The sequence below is a fragment of the Chiloscyllium plagiosum genome, chromosome 38 (genome assembly GCF_004010195.1).
Source record: "Chiloscyllium plagiosum isolate BGI_BamShark_2017 chromosome 38, ASM401019v2, whole genome shotgun sequence".
In the NCBI taxonomy this organism is placed as follows: Eukaryota; Metazoa; Chordata; class Chondrichthyes; order Orectolobiformes; family Hemiscylliidae; genus Chiloscyllium; species Chiloscyllium plagiosum.
Window position 1 is genome coordinate 11,131,721 of NC_057747.1, and position 18,395 is coordinate 11,150,115.

The window sequence follows — 18,395 nt, forward strand, 5'->3', positions numbered from 1 at the left end:
GTGGGATGCTCTTTGGAGGGTCGGTGTGGACTCGATGGGCCAAATAGCCTGCTTCCATATTGTAGGGGTTCTACGAGGGGTAGGGACACTGCCGCAAGAGCCCTTAGAGGTGCAATTTTAAAAGAAAAAGCAAACTCAATCCAGCTGTTGAGAAGTTATATATTCAACCAACACTAGATCATCGATCTGTAAACTAACTCTTTATACATAATGTTGCCTTCTAACCCTTAATATCATTGGTTCATAAAAACCTCAATTTCAAAAAATTACAATTGATTAATTCATTACTTGCCATTTAGAAATAGGCTAGTATTCAGTCCGTGATCTCACATTTTGTGGGCCCAGTACTATAACCACTAGGCCATATTATACACAATTGTCTTGTCAAGAATCCTGGATTATCTCATGTAATGGGCACATTCGAAAACTACAAGGAGTCATGAGGAGCTGCTACTGAGAATACTATGAGAACTGAGGGGACCATGGTTCTGTTTTCAAATGATCTTAAGGCATCAGTTGAACTTTAATTGACTTTAATTGCTGAGGTTCCTGTTGCAAAAGAATACATTATTTCTGATCCTCACTCCCATACTTAATAACTGATCTCGCATGCAGCTTGAAGTCATCTCAATAATTTGCACAGAAGTCAGAATTCTGGAATAGGCTATTTTCCCTGGAGCATCGAAAGGCTGAGGGGTGACCTTAAAGGAGTTTATAAAATCATGAGGGGCATGGATAGGATGAATAGTCAAGGTCTTCTCCCCCAGAGTAGTGGAGTCCAAAACTAGGGGGCATTAATGTAAAATGAGCGGGAAAAGATTTAAATGGGACCTAAGGGACAACTTTTTCACACAGAGGGTGGTTCTGCCAGAGGAAGTGGTGGAGTCTGGTACAATTTCAACATTTAAAAGGCATCTGGATGCGTATATGATCAGGAAGGCCTTAGAGGGATGTTGGCCAACTGGTGGCAAATGGGACTAGATTTATTCAGGATATCTGATCGGCATGGATGAATTGGATTGAAGCGTCTGTTCTGAAAAGTGTGGTGCTGGAAAAGCACCGCTGGTCAGGTAACGTCCAAGGAGTCAACATTTCGAGGACAAGCTCTTCATCAGGAATGCTTTTCCAGTGCCACATTTTTCGACTCTGATCTCCAGCATCTGCGGTCCTCACTTTCTCTCCCCTGAAGTGTCTGTTTCCATGCTATACATCTCTGTGACTCTACAGCTGTAAACAGAGTGTACATCCATTGTCACCCGATCTGGGAAAGTTTAGATGTGGCCAAGGATCATTTAGTGCCAAAGCAGAAGTTATGAGTGACATGTCTCATGATGGGGAGCTCCTTCAATGCAAAATGTTCACATCGACCTCCATTAAGAGTACAGATTGTGTACTGTTCTGGGAGCCACCTTATAGGAAGGATATTAAAACATTGGAGACAGTACACAAGTGGTTTACAAGAATGGTTCCAATGATGAAGAATTTCAGGGATGAGGATAGATTGAAGAAGTTGGGACTGTTCTCCTTGAAGACTATGAGGTGGTTAGTTGGAGTTTTTCAAAATCTTGAGCAGCTGGATAGAGTAGATAGGGAGAAACTGTCCCTGCAGATAAAAGGAAAAAAGAACAGGGCACTGATCTAAGATGAGTGAAATAGTGTTTGATGTTGGTCTCAATCATTCAAAACATTTCTTCTCTTTGGAAGACAAGTGTTAATAAATATATTATTTTGTAGTCAGCCACTGGATATTAGGCTTAGAAAATTCATATAGAACAACCATGGAGCTATTAATACACTGCAGTTCAAAAGAAAAATCTAAGAACTTTGGCTTACTTTGATCCTTGCTGCATCCAAATATAAGCCAACACAAGAATTCTAACGCAATTATAACATGGACTTGGTGCTGATAGGTGATACTGTTGACTGTACCACTTCCATGAATCACATTGAAGGGACTGACACCCTAATATTGGATTTCTGCTCCCTCTTCCCCACACACCATAAAACACAGGTGCCATGGTAATAAAAGGAATGGAAGTGTGAGGTGATGGAAAAGCACAGCAGGTCAGACAGCATTTGAGGAACAGGAGAATCAATATTTCAGGCATAAGCCTTTCATCAGGAATGAGCTCAGGCATAAGCCCTTCAAGAAGCATCGATTCACCTGCTCCTCAGATTCTGCCTGACTGGCCGTCCTTTTTTCTAGTGCCACACTCTTCGACTCTGATCTGCAGCATCTGCAGTCCTCACTTTCTCCTAATAGAAAAAATGGTGAGATGTATAATATTGATTGGTTATTAAAAATTGATTGCTACAATTAGTCAATAACTCCTTTATTCTTGCATCATAAGATTACCAAAAAGGTGAACTAAATGACTTTAGGAATAATTAAATGACGAAAAGAAAGCCCATACAATTTTCAATGATGCACAAAGTTAGCTCAGTCAAAACAAAGGATAGATTTTGTCCTTTTTCTTACTTTGATCTTGGGATGCAGTCACCTCTGGCATTGCCCATCCCCAATAGTCTTTGATATGTCAACATACAATTACCGCCTACAGCAGTCATTTCAAAGTCTGAATCTTTCTGAATCGCATCTGACTTCCATTTTGCCATATTACTTTCACTAGGAGATCTGTTGTGAAAATGCTATTGGCCTTCTTGAAGTCAGATCTACAAGCATTTAGGCAAAATTCCTCCAGCATCAACTCTGAAATGGACATTCCATTGTGATTCTGGATTAGTGGTGCTGGACAGCATCCGAGGAGCAGTAAAATCGACGTTTCGGGCAAAAGCCCTTCATCAGGAAGGCTTTTGTCTGAACTGCTGTGCTTTTCCAGCACCACTAATCCAGAATTTGGTTTCCAGCGTCTGCAGTCATTGTTTTTACCCATTCCATTGTGATGGCTGAGAAGTATCTCTCCAGCCTGTTTTAACAATTCTCAAATGCTTCACAGTCCAAGGGAAGATATAGAAAACACTTCAAAATATCCTCTAAGTACATTTCCATTGACATTAATGACTGGGAGGAGCTTGTTACCAGTCATTTAAAATGGTGACGACCTGTCCAGCAAGCTGCATCACACTGAGGTCCATCAGCACAGAAAGAATGAAACGGGAGTGAGTAACCATATCCCACTACCTTGCGAATGCGCTGTGTTATGGACCGGACCATACCCCCCCAAAATATACTGAGGGTGAGACTGAGGGGGCAAGAACATGACTAAAAGACAGTGAGAGCGATTAAGAGATGGTGAAAGAGTGATTAAGATACAATGAGAGTACAAGAGAGTGACTAAGACAGCAAGAGTGTGAGAGAGCAATTAACAGACATTGAGAGTACGAGAGAGTGATTAAGATTATGAGAGCAAAAGAGTGAAAAGGCATTAATCTACAGGGAGAGAGTGATTATGAGACAGTGAGAGTACAAGACAGTGATTAAGAGACAGTGAGAGAGGAGACAGCAATTAAAAGACAGGGAGAGTTGCAAGAGAGTGATTAAGGGACAGTGAGAGTGTGAGTGCATGATTAAAAGACAGAGTATAAGCGTGATTAAGAGACAGCGAGAGAGCAATTAAAAGATGGTGAGAGTTGCGAGAGAGTGATTAAGAGACAGTGAGAATGTAAGAGTGTGAGAGAGCGAAACAGCCGGGAGAGATTCACTGCCTCCCAAACATGCTAATACCCCAGCAATAACTGCTGAAAGCCAAACCTAAAATCCCTGGTTCTACGGGTGGGAGCTTGATCACACCCATTCAGGCTGCTTCTAATGTTCCAAATGTTAAAAAAAAAACACTCAAGACCTCACGAATTGTTTATCTTGTCATACACTGTTCAGTGCTTGTCCCCCAATCTCTCTCTAAAAGAAACCAGGACAAAATCCACCTTGTAAAACCATTGTGTTCTCATCCTGTTTCATGTATCTGAAGATCTGCTGGTCAAGAACTGGCTTGTTCAGTCACAGGAAGACATTGGCAGAAACATGTGACTAGCTATCATCCTCAGATGATATCTGAATATTGCAGAGATTTCCATGGACCTGCTTTTTTAAAAAATAAAGAGTTTTATTTTTAAATTAACCTGTTTGGACAGGTTCTGATGCACAGGTGGGACTTGGACATGGCTGTCCTGGCCCAGAGAGTGCAACACACAACATAATATTGTGATCTGCTTTCTCTGCATACTGCTATTTGTGATTGTCAGCATAGTTGCAGTATAACATTTCAAAGCTTGTTGGCATAGGGTAAATTCTAACAACAAGTAGTATACTGGAGCAATAGCAATGTTGTGCCAGCAAATTACTAGGTGGAAGACATTTAACTAAAGCCTTTGCTTAACTCTTGGTGGGGAAATGAATGCAAACCTATCTGTAATTCCCTGGTTAATTAGTATAATCCTTTATGGATAAGAGCCAGCAATCGCCACATGCATGGTTTTGCTGCAATGTCATCACCATTTTCTGAATCAATCACCCTCTCACAATCTGCATTGTAATCAAATGCACACGTGACCCAATAACTTCAAAATGAAACACTAAGGGGAAAACAAAAATCGATTTACAAACAAAAGTTAATTTAAAAGAACCTGCACAAAATTTTAGAGACGTAATAAAAGAACTTCATTAAACACAATAGCCAGCAAGTGGATTAAGGCAATAATGTAATATCAAAACCACAATTGTAACACTTCAGCCATCTTGTGTTGATGTGATCAGAGTTAAATATTTTTCCTCACCAGCCTCCATAAATGTGTATGTGTTAAATCCTGTTCTCTCATTTAATTACTGTTTATTTTATTCTCATTCCATCACACTAGGTATTTGTAAAAAAAAAATGGGTCTTTACTGACGCTCTTAAAATAGTCCCAGTAAACCCAACTCATGCAAATTTTAGCACATCAAGTTATGAAATCACATTCTCCTGGTGTTTTATTGAATTATCATAAAATTGCATTGTGTTCCATTGTAGATTATCTATTTATTCTTTATTTTGTTATGAGTGGATATGAAAAATAATGCAGTGTTCTGAAAAATGGGTCACCCTACATGTTGGGTTGATGTGAGGTTTTCATACATTTTTATGATGGTCTGATAGTAGCTGTAATTCAATAAAGCCAAAGAGCACTAAATAAATAATTGGATCTTAGAAAGCAATAACGACACAATAAAATTAGCAAGGCTATGATGAGTAAATTGCATGTGAAGTGATGGAAACCCAGATACTGTAAGCGCTCATTGTCAGAGCATTACAAGCAAGCAATCTAAATATATAAATAAATACTGCAGGGAGTGGCAGATATTGATATAAAATGCAGACACTAAATAAAATGCAAACAAAAAGAGAGCAGAACGCAATACAAGTTACTGATGAGCTTGCTAATACTGGCGGGCATTTTCCTGGAGATTACATCACAACTTCCTGTTTCCAACTGCCCCATCCAAACACACAGTCTCCCCCCACAATATCTCCAATATTCATAAAAATTAGCGGAAAGTCTCCAAAGAAAATTGCCCTCGGAAATTCCCCTTGCAGCCCTGTTCAAGAGATCAAATCTAAATGGTCCAGGGAAGTCTTATCTGATCCTATGGGCCACTGTGTTAGAAGCAGACTGAAAATTAGCAATAATATTTGGTTTAAAAGATTTGCAGAATTTAAACAAGCTTCTCTGCACAGCGGAAGAAGCTGTTCCCCTCACATAGCAACATTTTTAAAAATGCTAGACTCCGTCAACTGAATAAGTATTATCAATATGTAGCTTTAATTTTAAAAATTGTGTCAGTTTTCCAAGATAACATTTTCATTCACAGAAGCTTAAAGCCAAAGGATTTGAGTTAATAAGGCACCCTTGTCAAATTAGCAATGCAGCATTTCAGCGAGGACTAAAGGATTTTGGTCTACTGAATAGGGGATTCATAAGGAATACAGAGTGCAAATCAGCCTGATTATTGTAGACAGAACTATTTTCACGAGAGGGGATTTGGATTTGGAATCAGCCTGTTTATTTTAATTATTTTGGGGAACGTATTAGAAATGTACAACTGCTAAGATATAGCTATAAGTACAAATATATATCCACAATATACTTACCAGAATGGATTTTGCATCCTGCTTCTTCAAAAACTTTTTCTTATTTGAGGTGTTTCTTGTTGGGCCTGAAATACAGGACAGAAGCATATCTTGTTCAGGTAACCAAAGAAATGCACATCTGGATTTTCCCACCAAGCGATAACGGATGTAAAAAACACAATGAGCCTTTCCATTTCAAGGCACACAACTCTCCATCTCATAACAGCAACGTGCTGCAAAAGTTGCAAATCTGAAATGAAAACAAAAGTGCTGGAGAAACTCGGCAGGTCTGGCAGCATCTGCGGAGAGAGAAATAGAATTAACGCTTCGAGTGCGATACAACTCCGCTTCAGAATTCTTGGATTGACGGGTTTTTAATTCCTTTTAATAAGTCAGCCTCACACTATCCTCCATCATTTAGCTCTTATGTAGGAGTTATTCAATCTGGGCGGAACATGTTGCAAATGTAAATTACACAGCACAGAGCTATAATGATAGCAAAGGGGTGAACCAAAATACAGAAAGGAAGTGAAATGGATAAGTGTAAAAAGAAAGGGAAGAGGATTTTTGCTTAAATTCAGAAAGATTATAACTCCAAACTTGCCACATGCAGTACATGAAGTCCACACTATCATGTACATGCCATCATTATTATATACACACTGAAAACATTACATTGTTTAGGCAGAGTAAATATACTGGCAATATTCCTGTGGTTCAGCTTAATCAAGGAAAGTCCACACTCTGAGGAAAGGTCTTGCAGTCAGTACACATTGTGGGACTTGAAACACATAAGTGGTTGAGAGTCTGCGGTCACATTCCATGTTGATCTGTAAGGACCTTTGCGATGGTCTTGCTGCATGGGTCAACATTTGGATGTTGTACATGTTAGAAATCTACTTTAATTATTTTTCATATCAGACTGGTTTTCCCCGAATGTAACTGCATAAATTGGTAAAAGCAGTTTCTACCCTATGCCTGAAAACGTTGGATCAAGGGCAAACCAATTTCTAACCTTAGAATGTTTCGCAATGGATTGAGAAATGTTACATTGTTGCTGAAGGATACAGGAAGTACCCATGAAATGCAATTAATCACTTAGAGGATGTGTTAAGAATTTATCATTGCTATTCCCCTCAGCAAAAAAATCTTCATTAATGGATTCAGAGGAAACTAATCAAAACCTTGCAGAACCGGGTATCAGAATGGTTGGGATACATGGATAATCACTGGGCTCACTTTTGGATCACAGAGTGCCTCACTTGGGATTTCTATCCCATTCTTTGTTCAAAGGTTCCCGATTAGAGCTGCATAATCATTGAATTATTTTGGATAAATCATGTGGACATGAGAAAATTAATTTGATCGGCAGTCAACAAAGTAAAAACATCCAACGCTCACTTGCTCATTGTTCGCAAGCACTGCCGGGGTGTTACTGAGTCTAGAGACTTTTAACCCACACTAACTTACTCTCACACAAGCTACCATAAATTGTGTCGGATGTCACATTAGTGACGGTGTTGTTGTGTGAAGCAGCTGGAAGAATGCAGAACAGGTAGATCAAGGAGTCAATCAGCAAGTGAGGTTGACTTGTACCAGTGGCACCATTTTGGAGTCACACACTCCAACTGACACCCTGTCAAACGTATATATCTGAACACGTGAAAGATTGCCACCTCATTTCCAACTGTCTGTTTAAAGAAATCATCAGTTGCTACCTGTTCCCGGAGAGTATTCAAGCTTTCCCCCCCCCAAGTATTCTTCTCTTATGTGACAGACAAAAGACAGGGAATTAACTCAGAATTTACTTAAACAAGCCCTTCTTTATTTTAACTCTAAGTGTAATACTCAACATAAAATGTACATTCGTTGCAACATTTACTTAGAGTACAGCATTGAAACAGACCCTTTGTCCATGCCGACCAGATATCCCAACCTAATCTAGTCCCTAGTCCCATTTGCCAGCACTTGGCCCATATTCCTCTCAACCTTTCCTATTCATATACCCATTTTATACTTCATCTAATGGAGCCCATTTACCACCCTCTGAGAAAAAGAACAGGAAAAGTCATCACCACAGGAAGTGACATCACCAATCCAAGGAAACCTAAACACATAAATAGAAAGCAGGTCACTAACACCAGTGCTTCACCAGAGGCTCACTGATGATGTTATCTAGTATGGTGACGAAATGTCTGAAAACAAACCTTCCAGCTCAGTGAGCAAATTTACATCCAGAACTTCATCTAATTTAACTTCAACTCACTCCATTTAACTTCACTTTACCTTACTTGAACTTAACCCACATTTAATCCTAACTCTAAATTTAACTCTGTAAGGTTGGCTTGAAACAATACCATGGAGGAGAAAATGAGGACTGCAGATGCTGCAGAGCAGAGCTGATAATGTGTTGCTGGAAAAGCGCAGCAGGTCAGGCAGCATCCAAGGAGCAGGAGAATCGACGTTTCGGGCATGAGCCCTTCTTCGGGCTCATGCCCGAAACGTCGATTCTCCTGCTCCTTGGATACTGCCTGACCTGCTGCACTTGAAACAATACCATCCCAATTTGAGTGAAGTGGCCAATCTTTGCTCATAATGTAGATCTTGCCTCATACTTCTTTGTCTTCTTTCACTTCAGGGCACGTGCTTCTCAAATGTTAGTCTTGCAGGCTCACTCCTGAAAAATCCTTTATTCTGTTAACTTCTATCACTAAATGTGTTCATTTCCAGAAACTTCTCTGGCACTCCGCCAATGAATTAACCAAAACCGTTTGATTCTAGCCATTGGCGTTTACTGGTAAACAACTCCCAAGGTTAAACAGTCACATTCCGTACACAGTAATTATGGTGACAATCTGTCTAGTCAACCACCATGACACTTGCCTTATTTGGTCAAGACAAAAAACTGCAGGCCACTATATGTTCTGGCTGCAGTTTTAACTGAGGTCAGAGCTTAAACCGGCTTGACCAAAATTTCCAGCATGCTGGACTGTAGGTCTTAATGTCTCGTAGCCATTTCTGCTGCTGGCCACCTGACCGATAAAGTGGCAAATGGGGGAGCTTCCATCATTCACAATCGTAGCATCACCTTCCATACACATACTTCCTTTATTCAACATCCCGCCCCCAGCAACCCCCACTACCCCCTCTCTACCATCCTCCTACCCCAATGAGCCGTCCCCTCCAATCTTTGATGTAACCAATCCCACCTCCATCCTTGCTTTGACACTGCCTCTAGTTCCAGCAATGGCCAGTGTTTCCTGTGGGACTGCTGCATTGACAGAGCTACCAGCCAATTTATACAGTCACATGTCCTTTCCAGTGCACTGGGCTATGAGCAGGGTAGTTGGTACTTAATTCCTACAGATTATGCTGTGACCTTCAAACAAATAGTGATGGTTTCTATAGTTCTTTGCAGTTGCTAATGTCGAAAAGCAGGAGCTACAATAAAACACATGGGACATCAATACATTGTCAGATCTTAATTTACTGATCATCTACAGGGATATTACAATGGGCTTCAACAGCATCTTGTATTTACAAACCTAGGAATGTGTCTGATAGACATCTTATCCATACTAGAGAAACTATGTTAACATAATGAGAACAACTTGGAACATTTCTGGTTATCTGCACAGAGGCGATTTCTTTATGGTAGTAAAAGACTAAAATGATTGTGAGCAATGCAAATCACGTAAGGTAAGTAAATAAAATGCTGGCCATCAGCTTGGTCCATTAATTAGATTTCCACTAATTCATTAATAGCAGTGTCAGAGGGAGGGTTAGGCATCTGCCAGCAATTACAAGCAGTCTCCATCAATCAATTCTTCAGCAGTCAAATTGCCTTTATGTACTTGTGTTGATTGATATCCTAAGTAGGCCTTTATTACTGTTAACTGTGTAAGCGGGAATAGCAGGAATGCTGGAAGGGGCAGTGCTTACATCTCTTTTCCCAGAATACAGCTTAATTGGCAGGCTGGGAACAGACAGCTCAAACTGTACAGTTCTTTGAGAAACAGTTGACGACACAAGGTCAGGGGAGGAGAGAGCAGGCTTCATTCATTCAGCCAACATCAGATATCAGTTGCACAAACAATACAGTCCGTTTAATTATAAAGAGTCTCTGCTACTCTTAACAATTCAAACTGACAAGGCAGTGAGTGTTTTGTTCCAAAGCAATGGAACAAAAAATGTGAAAAACCTTTAAGCATGATGGAATTACAGTATTGGACTGGACTTGCACAGTCACATGAAGCTGCAGAAAATACAGGGTCATTGTGTCCTTGGATCTCTCAACTTAGTTGAAGGGAAAGGCTTTGGGAGGGGTTGGAGGATAGATTTAAAAAACCAACTCGAGTAATGGTGTGAAACTCCAGCCCAGTAAACCAGGATAAAATATGTATAAAATGAGAAAAAGCTGGTTTAAAACAAAAATAAACAAAATGTGAAGACTGCCATGGTCATTTTCACAGAGGTTACAAATGTCCATTGTTATTTGTAAAAACCCAACATTCTACCATTTGTCACAATGGTACAGTCCGTTTCAAATTAGCAATGGGGCCAAGTTTTGTTGGTACAGATCTCAAATTCAGAAACACCATAACTTTCAGAAAAGTAGCTAAGCATCCGCTGAAATGTACTGCAGCATTAGATGGCCAAAGCACTCAGTTTGTCCCACAAATATTTCAACAGATATACCCAGGCACAGGGCAAACTTGACAGTTTTATCAATATTTGAATACAATCTTCTATCTCCCAATATCAGACTTCCCCAACACTACGGAAGAGTTATGATATGATTGTCTTAGCAAACAGTTGTGGTTCAGACCAGATCCCCTCAATATATTTTAAAAAGGTAGCCTAGACCTTGCTTTTTCATATTTAAAGGTAGATGTGAAGTGTCATGTTCCCAATGCAATGCAACTTGTCAAAACACTCAACGTTGAGCAAAACACAATTTGTTTAAATACTATAGTTAAAGTACAAACGAAAGAAAAAGAGGAATTTAGAATAACTTAAATATTGGAAAACGTAACTAAATAAGAGAAACAATACCTACTGATAATTAACTGTTCCAATATAAGCACACCCCTTGGCAAATTCAGACACAGATTCTCACACGCAGTTTTCCAATCCAGGAGGAAAAAACATCCAAAGAAAATTTAGAGAAAGTAGCAGCTAAGAGACATGCACTGAAGCCTCCAACTTTTTTGAGACACTAAAGATTTCCATTTAAAACTAAAGCTGAAAACCAAAATAAAACGAGAAAGCCTGATCTGTGAGAGCTGGCTACACCCAGGCTAATCCCATTGTTCCAACTTTTAAAAAACCCCTAGGCCTCACAAATTGGTTACTTTCTTAGAGACAGCTAGTAACCTCTGCCTTACAATCTCTTAAAAAAAAAAAGAACAGGTCAAGACAACTTCTTAAAATGATAGCATCATCACAAAACCATTTAACTAGTCAGCACAGGAAAACGCACGCTAGCAAATACGTTGGTAAGTGATAGAATTGTTCCCATCTCGAAATGTTACGTTTTCAAGTGCGTTGTAAAATCAACAGGAAAATGCCATTGTTCCCAAAAGGATTGGGCTAGACTCCTAGTTTGGTTAGCCTGTCTTACATATACTCAGTGCCATTTCTATATTTGCTGACAATCATCTCTTAGTGTTATGGTCAAACTGCTGTTAATATTCTCATAACTCAGCCAAATGGTCAATGCCTCAGTGAGAGTCTGGATATATTCAACCACAACCATATTCAATTGAGTCAATTCACTGATTCTTTTTCCAATTCAGCTCATAGGAGTAACATACTGCCTTTACTCAGTCGTTATTTCCAAAGAACAGCAATTGGACTCAACTGTTTCTTTCTCCACAGATGTGCCAGACTTGCTGATTTTCTCTAGTGATTTGTCTTTATGCCCGGCTTGCTCCAGCATCCACAGTATTTTGTTTTTATTCACCCCAGTCAAGTCCTGCTTTCACCAGAGGTCCACACAATGTGGAGGACCCAGCCAAAGTTACTGAGAGGGAAATGAACATGTCTTTTTTGTACCATGACTGAAATCAGCTCACTCAAGATTGGCAATGGGTCCTATTTGGGTGAATAGAATTATCGGTCCCTACAGTGTGGGAGCAAGCCAATTGGCCCATCAAATCCACACTGACCCGACAAAGATCAACCTACCCAGACCTACTTCCCTACCCAATCCCTGTAATCTTACATTCCCCATGGCGATCCACTTAGCTACACATCCCTGAATACTATGGGCAACTTAGCACAGCCAATCCACCTAACCTGCACATCCTTAGACTGTGGAAGGAAACCGGAGTACCCAAAAGAAACACACATAGACACAGGGAGAATGTGCATGCAGGGTTAAGGAAAACCTAAAGCTTTTTATTCATATATAAGAAGCAAGAGGGTAATGAAGGAAAGGGTTGGCTGACTCAAGGACAAAGGAGAATGATATGCGTGGAGTCAGAGACAATGGGCGAGATTCTTAATGAGTACTTTGCACTGAGAAAAGGGACGTGGCGGATGTTGAGGTTAGGGATAAATGTTTGGAATAAAGAGGGAGGAAGTGTTGTGTTTTCTAAAAGGCATTAAACTGGACAGGTCCTCAGGACCAAATGGAATCTATCCCAGATTAATGAGGGAAGTGACAGAGGAAATAGCTGCGGCTTTAACAGATATCTTTGCAGGATCTTTGAAAATGGGGGAAATCCCAGAAGACTGGAGAATTGCTAACGTTGTCCCCTTATTTAAGAAAGATCCTTAGAAAATAGACAGCAGGTTTAGATAGAGGATCTGGATTGGAGGGCCGAAGGGCCTGCTCCTGCACTGTAATGCTCTTTGTTCTACAAAGAAAGTTACCCAAGGCTGGAATCGAACCTAGGTCCTTAGCTCTGAGAGGCAGCAGTGCTAACCAGTGTGCCACTTTGCCACCTCAGGTTGTTCACACATTTCCTATCTTACACATATCCCACATCATTTCACCACCAATAGAATACTTCTAAAGCAAAATCACAATTGTTATGTCGAGCACCATGACACTATCCTTCATTAAAAGTACTATATAAATGCAGATTTGCTATTGTCAGAGAAACTCAGTAAATAATTTGCTCAAAGTCCCACAGAGAGAAAGTGAGTAGAAATGACAATTCTACATCAACACCAACTTGCCACAAAAAGACATGACCCTCTCTCACTAGTATCCTCACATACAGATGAGGAAGGACACCACTTTGACTGGGACAACACATCCATCCTAGGACAAGCCAAACAAAGACATGCACAAGAATTCCTAGAAGCATGGCATTCCAACCGGAACTCTATCAACAAACACATCACGTTAGACCCCATCTACCACCCCCTGAGAAAAGGAACAGGAAGTTACTTCACCACAGGAAATAACATCACCACTGGAAATGACATCACCAACCCAAAGAACCCCGAACATATAAATAGAAAGCAGGAATTTTCAGCGTTGCTTCGCGTGAGGTCCACTGAAGATGTTACCTAGTAGGGTAACAAAATGTCTGGAAATGAACCTTTCAGCTCAGCGAGCAAACCTACATCCAAAATGACAATTGGGCTGCAGCAATATTGTTTTAAGTTTAAATTGCACAGTGTATGATCAGCTGAAACAAACCTACTTTTAACTGGAATTGGAGGTGGCGGGTCTTGCACTACAATCTTTTTCTTTTCCGATTTGGGTTGTAGGAGTGACGTGCTTCCCGTACTCATCACTGTTTCTCCTGAACTGCAAAACACAGAACTGTTATTCTGAATGCCAAGTGGTTCGTTCTCATCATCCGACCTACACATGAAGAGATAACAAGCTGCTGATTAGAGCTCAGCCATCAGAAAGTGGCTTATTTGGCCAAGTGCAGTCCTTACCAGCCCCCTCTGTCATTCAGATTGTTTTTCTTGTTTAATGGGGGTGTGAGTGTTGTTGTTGAGGTAAGAGCTTGTTACATTTAGTGAGAAGCAGGAGCAGGCAATTCAACCTCTTGAACTTGCTCTGCCAATCAATAAAATCAAAGCTGATTTAACTGTAAATTCAAATCCACTTTCCCAAAGACTCTTTCACCCCTATGCTCAACAACAATCCTTAAAAATATTCAAAGGACACTGTTTTCAGGAAGAGAGTTCCAAAGACTGAGAAATACCGACGTCATCTCTGTTATAAATAAGTGGCCCCTGCTTTCTAAACAGTGAGCTCTAGTTCTATATTGTGATGTTGCCAGGTATGGAAGGTTTGAGTTTTTTCACTGGAGTGTAGGAGATTGAGGTGTATAAAGTCATGAGGGGGATAGATAGGATTAATGTGAGGTGTCTTTTCCCTGGGCTGGGGGATCTCAAGACTAGGGGGGAACATTTTCAAGGTCAGAGGAGAGAGATTTAAAAAAGACATGAGGAGCAAATGTTTTACACAGAGGGTGGTTCGCATGTGGAATGACTTCCAGAGGAAGTGGTGGATATGGGTACAGTTACAATGTTTAAAAGACACTTAGGTAAGTATAGGAGTAGGAATGCTTTAGAGGGAAATGGGCCAGGAGCAGGCAGGCGGACTTAGTTTAGTTTGGGATTATGGATTGGTTGGACCAAAGGGATGGTTTCTGTGCTGTGTGACTCTATAAGAGGAAACATCCTCTCAACACTTACCCTGTAAAGATTCTTCAGGTACCTATGACTCAATGAAGTCATCACTTATTCTTCTAAACTCCAGCAGATACAAGTCGAGTCTGTCCTCAAAAGGCAATCCTCCCGATATCAGGTTGTTATCTAGTAAACCTTCTCTGAACTACCTCCAATGCGTCTACATTTTTCCGTAGATAAGGTGACTAACATATGCACAGTTCGTTCTCCAGATGTGTCCTGTATAACTAAATCATAACCTCCTTAGTTTTAATATTCAAATCCTCAAGATAAATAATAGTATTCTCTTAGCGTCACTAATTAATTGCTATACCTACATATTAAACTTGTGAGATTCATAGACAAGGACATCAGAGTCCATTGTATTTCAAAGCTCTGCAACCTCTCACCATTTACACAATCAGTTCCTTTTTAATCTTTCTGTCAAATGAGGCAATTTCACATTTTCTCACTCTATACTTCATTTTCCAGACCTTTGCCGTTCACTTTAACATATTTGTACCCTCTTCACGACATGAGACCATAAGTATGCAGCCATTCAGTAAGATCAAGGCTGATTTTTTAATGTACTCAGCTCCACTTACCCACCCGCTCATCATAACCCTTAATTCCTTTACTGTTCATAAAATCTATCTTTGCCTTAAAAAACACTCAATGCGGTAGCCTCAACTGCTTCACTGGACAGGGCATTCCCATAACCCTTTGGATGAAGAAGTTCCTCCACAACTCAGTCTTAAATCTACTCCCCATTATTTTGAGGCTATGCCCCCTAGTTCTAGCTTGACCAGTTTCAATCTCCCAGCTTCTATCTTTTCTACTCCCTTCATAATTGTTTATGTTTCTCTAAGATCCCCCCTCATTCTTCGAAATTCCACTGAGTATAGTCTCAGTCTACTCAATCTCTCCTCATAGGCTAACCCTTTCAACTCCAGAATCACTTCTTCTGCACACCCTCCAGTGCCAGTACATCCTTTCCCAAGGAAGAAGACTAAAACTATACCACAGTACTCCAGGTGTGGCCTCACCAATCCACTATACAGCTGCAGCATACCCTCCCTGTTTTTAAACTCCATTCCTCTAGCAACAAAGGACAATATTCCATTTGCCTTCTTAATTCTCTGCTGCACCTGCAAACCAACTTTTTTATGATTCATGCACAAAGACAATTACATTCCTATTTATATTTTGTTAGCAAATCTGGTAACGATACCTTCCATCTCTTCATGAAAATTATTTGTACAAATAGTTTACAGTTGAGACCACAGTACCAATCCCTGTGGCAATAACACTTCTTACAACCTGATGCATTTCTGTTTGCTGTTATCCATCTAATCGTCTGTCCATGCATAAGCTTTTCCCCATCCCTAATTGCCTGGAACTGAGCTTAGTTTCTCAACCATTTTGAAAAGACAATGTAAGTCAACCATATCTGGAGTCACACGTAGATCAGACCAAGTTTGGACAACTGATTTCCTTCCCAAAAGGACGTTCGTGCACTAGATGGATTGTGATTGTAATTAATAATGGTTTCCTGATAGCAGTTATTGAGATTAGTTTTCGGTTTCTGATTTATTAATTGAGATTAAATTCCAACAGCTTTCCGAGTGGGATTCTTACCCATACCTCCAGAGAATTAGTTTGGATCTTTGGTTAACTACCCCGGTGACATCAGGGGGGCATGTCTATTCTAAACAAGGAGAACAAGCTCTTTATGGTCTACTCTTGGCAAAACAACACTGCATGTGTATAAATAACTAACAGAAATAAGCACTGTTTATTTGATAGAACTTCACCCAATTTTGGTTAATAAAAGTTTTGCCCAATTTAGAAAATTAATTTCTGTCCTAGTCAAAGTGATAATCTTAACGAAAGCCTAAATAAAATAAATATGCTAATTACAGAAAAGGCCATTATTTACTTTCTGCAAGCTGGCAAGTATTCCCCAATTGTCCACAAGACAAGACAGAGCAATGTACACAAATCTCTTGCACCTTTATAAAACAAATATATTAAATATACCAAGTGGATGTTAACCAAATATTGAAAAACAAGTCTGTATCCTGGCACTAAGGAAGACAACTACTTCTCTTTATGTGAGATTAGTTCTGTTCAGGGACAGCAAGATAAAATTCCATGCGATTCTTCAGTAATTTAATATGCAGCATAAGATTGGCCCCACAGTTTCTAAACCCTTTCTCTTCCCAAGCTCATGGTCAAGCTAGTATTGCAGTTTGATTCCATTGAAGGTTAAATTGACTCAGTTCCTGCAAACCAACACAAAGCAGGTTTTAACCCCTCACATTAAAGTCCAATTGGATTTTAATCAAAATTTATCAAACACAGGAACAAGAGTAGATTATTCATTTCCTTACATTTTCTCAGTCATTAACACTGTGAGCAGATCTGGGCACCACACCTTAGAAAGCATATATCGGAAGGGAGTACCATGTAGATTTATAACATTGATACCTGGACTTCAGGGGTTATGTTATGAGGTGAGAATGCTCAAAGTAAGCCTGTTTTTTCCAGAATTTAGAAATTAAATGGTGATCTGATCAATATCTTCAACATCTTAACAGGAAAAGGGAAGGGTAGATAAGGATAAACTATTTCTACGGTTTGGGGATTCCAGAACTAAGAGGCCTTGTTTGAGAATTAGGGTCAGACCATTGAGGAGAGATGTTAGAAGCACTTCTATACACAAAGAGTAATAGATGTTTGGAACTCTCTTCCACAAATGATGGTGGGTGCTGGATCGGTTGTTAATTTTAAGTGTGCGATAGGTAAGTTTTGTTAAGCAAAAAGCTATAAGGCATGTTGGCCAAATGCAGATCTATGGAGTTAGCCCACAGATCAGCTATGATTTCATTGTATGGTGGAACAGACTCGAGGGGCTGAATGGTCTACTTCTGTTCCTATACCAGTAAAGCTACGTGCAGTCTATAGCTCAGCTCTGTCTGCTCTAGCTCCAATTCTCAAATCCCAATCCAATAAAAGTCTATTTACCTCAATCATAAAACTCCAATAATCCTAGCATGTACAGTAGCAACAGATAAAGGTACAGTAGCTTGTCAAAATATTAGCTCTGATTTCCATAGGCTGACATTCTTTTGTAGAAAGATTTGAGTTCTTCCAAAGCAATTTTGACCAGTGGCTCTCTCTTTGTTACTTTTGGAGGGAATAACTCTGAATATCTTCACTTCTGGAAAAGGGGATGCCTGAGGTACTTGGAATGGCAACCTTCAAAAACAGAGGCTGTTTTAAAACTGGAAGCTGGATTCAAATCCAGATCAATGGGCTAGATTAACCTTCAAGGGCCCAGAGCAAAACAAAAACGTTTGAGTCGGTAGACTGACTCTTAATGCATAGCAGGCAACAATTCCTTACTGTACAGTGGTCTCTCTCACACAAATGAATGCTGCAGGTAAGATATTCAAATGGCTATACTTGTGAATGGGAAGGTGGGGAGGTTTTGTAGCAGATAAGGCTCTGGTGCAATATAGAATCCCTACAGTGTGGAAACAGTCCCTTCAGCCCAACAAGTCCACACCGACCCTCCAAAGAGTAACCCACCCAGACCCATTCCCTTACCCTACTATCCTACATTTACCCCTAACTGATGCATCTAACCTACATATCCCTGAACACTATGAGCATGGCTAA

General features: G+C 40.0%; 1 protein-coding gene across 2 annotated transcripts in view; it reads right to left on the reverse strand.

The window, feature by feature from the left end:
• vstm4a (V-set and transmembrane domain containing 4a) overlaps window positions 1–18,395 on the reverse strand; it is a 66,191-nt gene that overhangs the window by 11,350 nt on the left and 36,446 nt on the right. The window contains exons 7-9 of one of the 2 annotated variants that reach the window (XM_043678833.1): window positions 13,727–13,833; window positions 6,087–6,151; window positions 1,163–1,603 (exon numbers count right to left, since the gene is read on the reverse strand). In XM_043678833.1, the coding sequence (XP_043534768.1) occupies window positions 1,544–1,603; window positions 6,087–6,151; window positions 13,727–13,833 (232 nt within the window). In that variant the 3' untranslated portion in view covers window positions 1,163–1,543. Of the gene's footprint in view, window positions 1–1,162; window positions 1,604–6,086; window positions 6,152–13,726; window positions 13,834–18,395 lie in introns of those variants that run through there. The other variant, XM_043678832.1, reaches the window with a different exon arrangement.